An 11,525-nucleotide genomic window follows, 5' to 3' on the forward strand; every position below is an offset into this window, starting at 1 on the left:
GCACCACATAAAAATAAGTAAATAAAATAAAGGCATTGTGTCCATCTACACCTAAAAAATAAATATTAAAAAAAACCCATGCAACTCTTTCAAGGGATCACTACACTCATTTGAATAAAACAAATGATTGTTGATACTGCTCTATCCTAAAACAAAAGTCAACACTTATGCATATACTGTGATAGATACTATACAAAATGAATGAAAGCTGAAGGTGTGATATCAGTTTCAACTTTTTTTTATTATTTTTTAGTTGTAGTTGGACACAATACCTTTATTTCACTTATTTATTTTTATGAGGTGCTGAGGATCGAACCCAGGTCTCGCACATGCAAGGCGATCGCTCTACCACTGAGCCACAACCCCAGCCCGAGTTTCAACCTATCTTAACTGTAATTTTATTTTCCTACCATGCAAAAGATTTAACCCAGGACCTTGTACTTCCTAACGAGTGATCTACCACTGAGCTACCTCCCTAGGCACCTAAATAAAATTTTAAATACTGCAGGATCCACCCAGAAAAGGAACTAGGGGAAAAAAGTTTGTTTTATGCATTATCCTAGCAATCTCTGAAGAAATGTTTATTTTAAAATATTTATTTTTTTAGTTATAGGTGGACATAATATCTTTATTTTATTTTTATGTGGTGCTGAAGATCAAACCCGGTGCCTCACGCATGGTAGGCGAGCACTCTACCTCTGAGCCACAACCCCAGCCCATGAAGAAATGTTTTTTAAAAATATATTAATACCTATTAAAATGATAATTGTAATACCATTCATGATGTATTAGGTTCTAGGTACAGAGATAGTGCTTGGTGTACATTATTTCTATAATTGTACAAGGCTTAGCTGCTTCCTGGTTTTGCTTTTTTTTGTTTTTAAAAGTGATAAAGCTACACTGGGTAGACCGCTTGAACTTGTATAGTATATATTAAAGAAAGAAATGCCTTTGTATTTTTCTTTTTCATTTTATTTGGGTTTTCATTTTATTTTGATTATGTATTACATAACACACTGCATGCTTCATAATATATCAAATAACCTTCTAGCAGGGGTAGATGACCATACTGAGTTTTTTCCATCAATCAGGAAAATGCTTCCTTAATCAATGTTCTCCAAACCCTGAAAAACAGTTTAAAAAAAGAGAATGTGAGAATTCTGTTCCCATCAAAGATGTACCATGTACTTTATTTCCACTGTCACAGAATGGCATTCTCTCTTATTAAAACAAGTGTTTTCATATCCTGCAACAATATGGAATTGAAATGCAATGAATTTTATAATCACCATAGAAGAATAATCTGTAATGATTTCTACTTTTCCTTTTCTGATAGCAGCAAACATTACTTTACATGAAAAGACCCTTCACTCCCTGCAATCAGAACTAAAGTCAAGAAACTATTTTTAACACCTCAATTCTTACACAAAGCACTCTCTGAGTCAGAGGATAATAGGGTAAAATCTGCTTCATAAAGTAACAGCCAATTTGAGGTACATACTATTATCCTCATTCCATTTTTTTTCAGATGAGGAAATAGAGGCTCAGAGAGGTTAAAAAAATCACTTGCTTAAGTCAGTAAGGAAGTAGCAGAACTAGAATTCAAGTACAAGGACCCCCAACTCCAAAATCCTTGCCCTGTAAGCACAACACTATTTTTCAAGAGTCACAACCAAATACTTCAGCATCTATAAATTAAAAGATTATTCAGTGACGCCATTTCTTCTAGGTATTTTGTTTACTACTACTGGAAGAATTGCCTTGAGAGAAGACAAAATAGTATACTTCTAGGAGCTACCTCTCAGAAATCTTAATCCTATTTCACATGCCAGATGATCTTGATGGTTATTCTTAGACCAAACTTTGAGAAACACAGCTCTAGACAAGTAGACACAGCTATCCCCCCTTATCTATTAGGGATCCATTCCAAAACCACCAGTGGATGCCTGAAACCACAAATGTACATACTGTTTCTTCCTATATATACATTCCTGTGATAAAATTTAATTTATAAATTAGGCACAGTAAGAGTTTAATAGTAACTAATAAAAATAATTATAATAAAAGCATTTAACATTTTATAACTTTATTTCTGGAGTTTTCCATTTCAGATCACAGTTGATGGAGGTAACTGACATATGGAAAGTGAAACTGCAGATAAGGGAGGACTACTCTATCTAACTTCTGTTATCTCAAATAGCAGTATATTGAGAGGCAGATCACCTACAGTGAGTAATTTAATTTGCTCTGACCCTCTGTTTTTCATCTACAAAATGAGAATAATATTTACCTAGGTTCCCTGTGAAGAATAAATGAGCAAGGAATAAATATTAAAAAGTATCTAAAATTTTTAAAAAGAATTATTAGGAAAAACTACTCCTATAAGTTATATGAACATACTATTAGGTTGAGCCATATGAAAATACTACTACTTGGTCATTTTGACTTACAGAAAAAAGCAGTTTAATATGATTCAATCAAACACAGAATTACAACAATTCTTTAAGTAAGTTATTAGTGTGCCAACTGGCAGGCCAGTGGAATACAGAAGAGCAAATTCAGGAAACAGGCCCATGTATATATGGAAATTTAGTTTACTAGAATGGTATTACAAATAAAAATAAACTGTTTTATAAATTAATGACAGTAACAACTGACTATCTCCTGGAAAAAAGTTAAATCCTTGCTCACATTATATTCCCAAATGACCAGTAGCTGGATCAAATAAGGACATGAGGGAAAAAAAAAAGAAACTGTAACAGTATTTGGAAATTATATATGCTTATAATCTTGGGTAGAAAAGGCATTTGTTACAGAAAATGTAAAACCCAGAATACAGAATGATAAACTAAACATCAAAATTAAAAACTACTATCTGATGAAAAATATCACAAAGTGAAAAAGAAGACTGGGAAAAATATTCACCATACATAAAAATTTTTTATAAGAATGCTGTTTTCCTTTTTTTATATACGTTTATTTTTATTTATTTATTTGTATGTGGTGCTGAGGATCGAACCCAGGGCCCTGCACATGCTAGGCAAGTGCTCTAACGCTGAGCCACAATCCCAGCCCATACATAAAATTTTTAAATAATTAAAATCCAGTGGCTGGGGATGTGGCTCAAGCGGTAATGCGCTCACCTGGCATGCACGGGGCGCTGGGTTCGATCCTCAGTACCACATAAAATAAAGATGTTGTGTCCACTGAAAAACTGAAAAATAAATATTAAAAAAAAATTCAGGGACTGGGGATGTGGCTCAAGCGGTAGCGCGCTCGCCTGGCATGCGTACGGCCGGGTTCGAGTTCGATCCTCGGCAACACATACAAACAAAGATGTTGTGTCCGCTGAAAACTAAAAAATAAATATTAAAAAAAATTCTCTCTCTCTCTTTCTCTCTTAAAAAAAATAATTAAAATCCAGAGTACATATAGAACTACTATAAATAAAAAAGACAAATCCAATAGGCAAAGGATATAAGTAAACAATCCACAGAATAAGGAATACAGAAGATCATTAAGTAGAGCCGTGCTTCATGGTGCAGGCCTTTAATCCCAGTGATCTGGGAAACTGTGACAGGAGGATCACCAAGTTCAAAACCAGCCTCAGCAACTCAGAGACACCCTGTTTCAAAATTTAAAAAAGGAATGCCCCTGGGTTCAATCTATAGTATTTAAAAAAAATCATTAAATACATAAAAGATTGCTTGCCTCACTAGTAGACAAGAAAATGCAAATTAAGTTCCAGAGCTCCCCTCAAGCCTGGCAGATGGTTAGCATCAGAAACATCTTACCTTTGATTTATAATAGCGATTAACTCCAGATATGCGTCTATCTCTTTCCATCAAACTCCACTGATAGTGAAAATGGGCAACCCTTTTTTCCTTCAAATAAAAGACAAACATTATTGCAATTTGTAAAGATAAGTGACCCAACAGATGGATCATACAACTTTTAATAAGTGCTATGCTAGAAAAATGGAATCATCACTGAAATAAAAGCCAAATTAGTTGGGCAAACCTATAATCCCAGCGACTCAGGAGGCTGAGGCGGGCGGTTTGAAAGTTCAAAGACAGCGTGGGCAACTTGCCAAGACCCTATCTTAAAATTAAAAATAGGAAGGACTGGGGATGTAGCTCAGTGGTAGAGCACCCCTGGATTCAATACTCAGTATCGCTAAAAATTTACTTAATTAGTTAATTAAACTAAAGCCAAATTGACATACAACACCAGAACCTGGTACTTCACGGGTGAAAGACAATCACGAAACCAAAAAACAAATCTATATATATTCCGAGTGTACTTAAAGATGTTGTGAAGGACTAGAACGAGGAAAAAATGAAAATCCTAATGTGATTCCCTAAAGGCTTGCAAAGCAAAGTGGGGGATAAAACCTTCATGGCGGAGGGAGGGGACTATGGGTAGGGAAAAAAATTAAGAAGCTACAGAGATGTGAACATGAGAAATAAAAACCAAAATCGACCAAAACAATTGGAGGTCTAAAGGAATGGGAACATGACAAACGCCTCTCCGCTCTGCCTAGGAATTTTGACCTACCTACCTCTTTCATCTCTATCTTTCCAGCACCAGATAGGCTACTCTGCCCTATGGCACTCTCTTCTCCCTCCAGGAACTATCTATTTCTAACTAAAGCAAGATGTGCATTCCGCAAGCCTCCACTTTTAGGCAACACCAAGAAAGAGGAGGGTCAGCCTTGGTATCTCCCACCTCGGAGAGAGACTCCATATCCTAACAATCTCCCTATCCCACCGCTGTTTTGGGACCGCGGTCCGTGGAGTCGTTCCCCGGTTGGGGGAAGTAGCCTTACCTTGCCCCCGTTAGTGAACCTGTGGATGTAGGCAGTGGCCACTCCCGGGACAAGCAAGCACACGCCCATTATACCGAGTCCTGGAAGAATTTCGAACCACATTTCGGCACGGTTATCTAAACCAAATCCCTACCCCTTAGGCTCCTTAGAGGTGACCGGTTTCGGCTTCTTTCCCAGGAAACCCCGCGGCACCCCGCGAGAGGGGCGGTGCCCTGTCTTCCTCCGGAAGAAGCGACGGAGTCCGCCAAGGCTCAAGAGTGTCAGGGGCTCGCGCACTAGCCTTCTGTCACTATTGCTCTCTCGAGGTTCTTCCCTCTGGTTTTTCAGTTCCGACTCACCGCAGAGCGTAAGACGCTCAGTGACGTGAAGAACTCCGTGCAACCCACCAGCCACAGCAGTTTCGGAGCTCGGGACTCTAAAATGGCAGAGCAACTTTCTCCAGGAAAGTCGGCAGACCAAGTGTGCACCTTCCTCTTCAAAAAGCCTGTGCGGAAAGGGGCAGCAGGCCAGCGAAAACGCCGGATCTGCGACCCGGAGCCCGGGGAAAGCAGCAGCAGCAGTGACGAAGGCAACACTGTGGTCCGACCGGAAAAGAAGCGTGTGGCCCACAATCCAATGATACAGAAGACCCGCGGCAGTGGTAAACAGAAGGCGGCCTACGGCGACTTGAGTAGTGATGAGGAGGAGGAGAATGAGCCTCAGAGTCTCGGCGTGGTCTACAAGTCCACTCGCTCGGCGAAACCAGTGGGGCCAGAGGATATGGGGGCGACAGCCGTCTATGAGCTAGACACAGAGAAGGAACGTGACGCACAAGCCATTTTTGAGCGCAGCCAGAAGATCCAGGAGGAGCTGAGGGGCAAGGAAGATGACAAGATCTATCGGGGAATCAATAATTATCAGAAATACATGAAGCCCAAAGATACGTCTATGGGCAATGCTTCCTCTGGGATGGTGAGGAAGGGCCCCATCCGAGCCCCTGAGCATCTCCGTGCCACCGTGCGCTGGGATTACCAGCCCGATATCTGTAAGGACTACAAGGAGACTGGCTTCTGCGGCTTCGGAGACAGCTGCAAATTCCTCCATGATCGTTCAGATTACAAGCACGGGTGGCAGATCGAACGTGAGCTTGATGAGGGTCGCTATGGTGTCTATGAGGATGAAAACTACGAAGTAGGAAGTGATGATGAGGAAATACCATTCAAGTGTTTCATCTGCCGCCAGACCTTCCAAAACCCAGTTGTCACCAAGTGCAGGCATTATTTCTGCGAGAGATGTGCACTGCAGCATTTCCGCACCACCCCGCGCTGCTATGTCTGTGACCAGCAGACCAATGGCGTCTTCAATCCAGCGAAAGAATTGATTGCTAAACTGGAAAAGCAGCGAGCTGCAGTAGAGGGTGGTGCTACGGATTTCCCAGAAGAGCCTGATGAGGGTCCAATTCCCATTACCTAGATGGTTTTCCATAATTCTCAAATCTCAAAATAAATATTTTGTTGCTCTTTTGAAAATCTTAATTCGTGTCCTTTCTTTTCAGGGAAAGTGACAGAAAAGGTGGGTGTTGAGATAGGGTCCTGGTTTAAAAGCTTCAAGGTGAGTATTATGAAGATTTTTAGCACTGGGATAAACATTTCACCTGTGTTTTCAGAAACCTTGACTAAAAATTAAGGGGATGGGAGAAGTTCGAGAAAAGAGCTAGAATTTTGAAGTAACACAAAGCTGTGATGAAAGCCTATTTATTATATCGCATTTCTTTATCACATTATAGTTTACAAAGTACTCTGATGCATTATCTCTCTTGGGAGCCAGAACTACTTGAAAATACACCCAAACCAAAGTGTTGGGGTTAGGGTTAGGGAGCATGTCCTCTGTATGGTCCTTGCCCTCTTAAGCACCTATAGGTAATCCCCAATTTCTTGGATATAGAAATGATCTGTGCTGTCCAATACCATAGATGCTAGCCCCACATAGCTATTGAGTACTTGAAATGTGGCTAGTGGTCACTGTATTGAATGTTACAATTCTAAACTTGTGAATTTGCATAGGGCAAAAACTTATAATCCAGGCTGGGGCTGTAGCTTAGTAGTAGAGTGCTTCCAAGAATGTGTCAGGCACTAGGTTCACATTAAAATAAATAAGTGGAATGTGATGGACATTATTATCCAAAGTACACGTATGAAGACACGAATTGTTGTGAATATACTATGTATATAACCAGAGATATGAAAAATTGTGCTCCATATGTGTAATAAGAATTGTAATGCATTCCGCTGTCATATATAAAATAAATAAATAAATAAAAATAACAAAAAATGGAAAATAAAATAAAGGCATGCTGTCCATCTACAACTATAAAAAAATTTTTAGGGGCTGGGGATGTGGCTCAAGCAGTAGCGCTTGCCTGGCATGCGTGCGGCCCGGGTTCGATCCTCAGCACCACATACAAACAAAGATGTTGTGTCTGCCGAAAACTAAAAAAAAAAAAAAAATTTAAAAAATTTAAAAACTTATAATCTATCACAGACTCTAATAGAGTTGATCATGCCCTTTAAAGTTAGTAGATGTGCTTGTCTTCCCAACTCAGTAACTAGCATAGCATTTGGTATACTGTAATCACTTAATAAATAAGATCAGAGATTTAGGAAGAATGATTGGGGCCAAACCCTCAAATCCAAGATGAGGGGCTTTGACTATATTCTGTAGGTAATGGGGAAATAGCAGAGGATTGGGGAGGGGAAACACAAGTAGACTATGGGGGTTTTTGTTGTTGTTTGTTTTGGTTTGGTTTTAATGTTACTGATGTTGCAGTCATGGTATGGATTGCAGAGAGATGGAAGACAAGAGGCCAGGAGAGCAGTTAGGCCAAATGATTAGTAAATATTATTAAAATAACTAGAATTTGGACTGATCAGGAAGCAGATGAAAGAATAAAGATTAAACTCTTTTTTTATTCACATTAACTTATTTAAGGATATTCTTTGAGCAGCTGCACTGCACTTGTCACAGGGGATATTAACAGTGAACAAGATAGACACAGACCCTGCCCTCATAGAACTGGACACTAAATAATAACAAGTGTGATTAGTACACTGATCAGTGCACTGAGTTTAATCTCCAGAATTAACCCAATCCCAGCCGTGGAGGAATTCAAAGACATGAACCCACATCATACATTGTGATACATTCTATTATATAAAGTATCATGGGGATCATGAGATACACAAGAGCCTACAGGGAAAGAGGCTTAAGGAAGCATCCCATAAAAAACATTAAAAGAGTAGAGGAAGAAACAGCCAAATAGGAACAGAAAAGATGACATTTAGAGGCAGATGGAGAAGGAGGAGAGTACACTGCCATGCAAGGTAGAGGAAAAGTAGCTTAGAAAGAAATATGGCCATGAGGAGCAAAAGAAGTATTAAAATTGCTCAATTTTTGGTTACTATTCCTGAAAATATATACTTAACAATGTATTCAAAAGTAGAATAAAGCTTTATGGGGAAAGGTATACTTTGAATCATATAAACTGAGAGAAAGATCCAGGAACACAATAGAGAAGATGAAAGAGAAAATGCTGCTGCTGACTACTAACTTCTAGAAGGTAGAGCTGGGAAGGTATGGAATTAGCACAAATCATCCAAGGATAGCGACAGCACACACCTATAATCCCAGGNTGAACTCACGATCCTCCTGCCTCAGCTTCCCAAGCCACTGAAATTACAGTGTGCACCACCATGCCCAGCTCCCGCATAATGTTTTTTAGTACTTATATGTGAAACTTGAAAGAGTACACAAAATACCTGCAAACGACTATTATTCTTGGGATTCACAGCATTCATTTCTTAAAAGCGATAAGTACACAAAAGCACATAATAGTGTATTCAGAACTATCTTTCATGTTTATAAGCTTATGACCAACATTTTTTTTAGAGAGAGAGAGAGAGAGAATTTTTTAATATTTATTTTTTAGTTTTTGGCAGACACAACGTCTTTATTTGTACGTGGTGCTGAGGATCAAACCCAGGGCCATGTGCATGCCAGGCGAGTGCGCTACCGCTTGAACCACATCCCCAGCCCATGACCAACATATTTAAAGTAAATATTTTATCACTTTTACTTAAATGGTACAACTTCATTTCATAGGTGGAAATTAAATACTTGTTCTTACAAGTTGAAAATAAATAAATATGGGATGGAGGGAGGAAGCACCTCAGCACCCTGCAGAGACGAAGCTGTAGCTGGACTCTGAAGGAGCTTACAAAGTCTGAGCCTCCCTTGGGAAATAAACCTCAAATTGAGATTTGAAAGGTGAACAGGAGAGAGAGTATCCCAGGCAGCGGGACAAGTATATACTAAGGACCTGATGTGAGAGACTGGCTTCAGCTAAGAACTCAAAGTGATCCAGCATGACTGGAGGAAAAAGACCAAGATGGCCAGGTAGTCAAAGCCAAAGAGTAGACACCTTGCACTTGGCATAGGGGATGTTATGGAGAAGGAGGAGAGTACACTGCCATGCAAGGATTTGGGACTTTATCTGAAAGGCCAAGGGATGGCCATCAAAGGGTTCTAAGAATAAAAGTAAGATGGCCTGATTTTAATTTCTAAAAGTTATTTCTGCAGTGTGGTAAATGGTTTGAAGGAAACCAGACAAAAAGGGCTGGGCAAAGAGATCAGTTAGGAGGGAGGTGATGTAGTCCAGGTGAGAGGATGGTGGAGTAGGCTAGACTGGTGGCTGTGGACAGTCATTTAATACATTTTTTTGAGCACTCACCTCATGACAGACTTGAAGTAGTGGAGTCATTACACAAGCACACAAGTCCCAGCTCCCATAGAACTTACATGAGAGACAGTAACAGATTTAAACATATATGTGTGTGTATGTATACATATTTATACATATATATAGAGAGAGATAAATAGATGTACATATATAATATCAGATTATGACAAGTATTGGGAAAGATGATAATGCAAGATAAGGGGATAAAAAATCAGGGAAGTGGGGGAATGTTATTTTTTGGAGGGGCAGTGGGAATTGAACTTGGGCACTCAACCACTAAGCCACATCCCCAGCCTTATTTTGTATTTTATTTGGAGACAGGGTCTCACTGAGTTGCTTAGTGCCTCACTTTTGCTGAGGCTGGCTTTGAAATCATGATTCTCCTGCCTTAGCATCCCGAACCATTGGGATTACAGACATACTTCACCACACTGGTTTGGGAATGTTATTTTGTATATGGTGGTCAGAGAGGGCTTCTGATCAGGTGACATTTGAAGAGAGACCTAAAGGAAGTGGGTATCTGGAAGGAGAGCATTCCAGATTGAATGCCAAGTGTAAAGGCTCTGATACAAGAAAGTGCCTGACGTCTGCGAGGGACAGGGAGGAAGAAATGTAATTGGAGTGGACTGAATCAAGAGAAAAGAACTTTAAAATGAGGTCAGAGTAGTTGGAGGAAGGGGCAACTATGAACAGCCTTATTAACCATTACAAGGACTTAGGCTTTTATTCTCAGTGGTGAGAAAAGCCACTAGGAAGTTTTGAGTGGAGGAATGACATAAGTTAACACTGGCTTTGAAAAGAATTCTTCTCAGGGATGGGGATGTAGCTCAGGAGCAGCACTTGTGTAGCATACACAACGTCTTGGGTTCAATTCCCAGTATTGCAAAAAAAAAAAAAAATCAAATCCTTTTGAATTTTGGGGGAGCAATAGGAATGTTTTATATCTTTTAAAAATATTCTTTTATTTTATTAGTTGTAGATGGACACAGTACTTTTTATTTATTTAATATTTATTTTTTAGTTTTAGGTGGACACAATATCTTTATTTTATTTTTATGTGGTGCTGAGGATTGAACCCAGTGTCTCACATGTGCTAGGCAAGCACTCTACATTTGAATCACAACCTCAACCCTTAATTATTTATTTTTATGTGGTGCTAAGGATCAAAGCCAGTGCCTCACACATGCTAGGCAAATACTCAGCCACTGAGCTACAGCCCCAACCCTGTTTTACATCTTTTTTTTAATATTTAGTTTTTAGGTGTGGATGGAAACAACACAATACCCCTATTTTCATGTGGTGCTAGGTGAGTGCTCTACCACTGAGCCACAATCCCAGCCCCCTGCTTTACATCTTAATTGAGGTGTTTGTTACATGGTTGTCTACATTTGTCTGAACTCACTGAAATGTATATTTATATGTGTTTCATTGTATTGAATGCAATCACATTGTATGTGGTTATATCTTATTAAGAAATATATTACTAGATGCACTAGCTCATACCCATAATTCCAGCAACTCAATAGGCTGAGGCAGAAGGATCTGAATCTCCAGGCCAGCCTTGGCAATTTATTCAAACGCTGTCTCAAAGTAAGAAAAAAAAAAAAAAGCCTGGTGGGGTGGCGCACACCTGTAAACCCAGTGGCTCTGAAGGCTGAGACAGGAGTTCAAAGCCAGCCTCAGCAAAAGCCAGGCACTTAGCAACTCAGGGAAACCCTGTCTCTAAATAAAGTATAAAATAGAGCTGGGGACGTGGCTCAGTAGTTGAGTGCCTCTGAGTTCAATTCCCAGTACCCCCCACCCTGCCCCCAAAAAAGTAAAAAAAAAAAAAGTTCAAAAAGGGTTGGATATGTAGCTAGTTCAGTGGTAAAGCATCCCTGTGTTCAGTTCCCAGTACTTTCACCAAAAAAAAAAAAAAAAAAA

At 39.5% G+C, this 11,525-nt stretch overlaps 2 protein-coding genes across 2 annotated transcripts; one reads left to right on the forward strand and one right to left on the reverse strand.

Moving 5' to 3' along the window:
* Nucleotides 1–954: 954 nt before the first annotated feature.
* On the reverse strand, nt 955–5,289 carry Ndufa1 (NADH:ubiquinone oxidoreductase subunit A1). Its single transcript, XM_015498516.2, has 3 exons — nt 4,829–5,289; nt 3,795–3,884; nt 955–1,124 (listed from the first exon to the last, which is right to left on the reverse strand). Exons 1-3 carry the CDS (start codon nt 4,928–4,930, stop codon nt 1,104–1,106), a joined length of 213 nt encoding a protein of 70 aa, XP_015354002.1. The 5' UTR covers nt 4,931–5,289; the 3' UTR covers nt 955–1,103.
* Rnf113a (ring finger protein 113A) lies at nt 5,249–6,336 on the forward strand. The gene has a single exon (XM_015498515.2). The coding sequence runs from the start codon at nt 5,249–5,251 to the stop codon at nt 6,278–6,280; it is 1,032 nt and encodes a 343-aa protein (XP_015354001.1). The 3' UTR covers nt 6,281–6,336.
* The last annotated feature ends 5,189 nt before the right edge of the window (nt 6,337–11,525 follow it).

Source organism: Marmota marmota, unplaced genomic scaffold (assembly GCF_001458135.2).
Source record: "Marmota marmota marmota unplaced genomic scaffold, marMar, whole genome shotgun sequence".
Lineage (NCBI taxonomy): Eukaryota > Metazoa > Chordata > Mammalia > Rodentia > Sciuridae > Marmota > Marmota marmota.

Coding starts and splice junctions, on each gene's coding strand:
- Rnf113a (XM_015498515.2), top strand. CDS start 5,249: ATGGCAGAGCAACTTTCTCCAGGAAAGTCGGCAGACCAAGTGTGCACC.
- Ndufa1 (XM_015498516.2), bottom strand. CDS start 4,930: ATGTGGTTCGAAATTCTTCCAGGACTCGGTATAATGGGCGTGTGCTTG. Junction 3,885..4,828: donor GGTTCACTAACGGGGGCAAG/GTAAGGCTACTT, acceptor TTTTATTTGAAG/GAAAAAAGGGTTGCCCATTT. Junction 1,125..3,794: donor ATCGCTATTATAAATCAAAG/GTAAGATGTTTC, acceptor ACTGTTTTTCAG/GGTTTGGAGAACATTGATTA.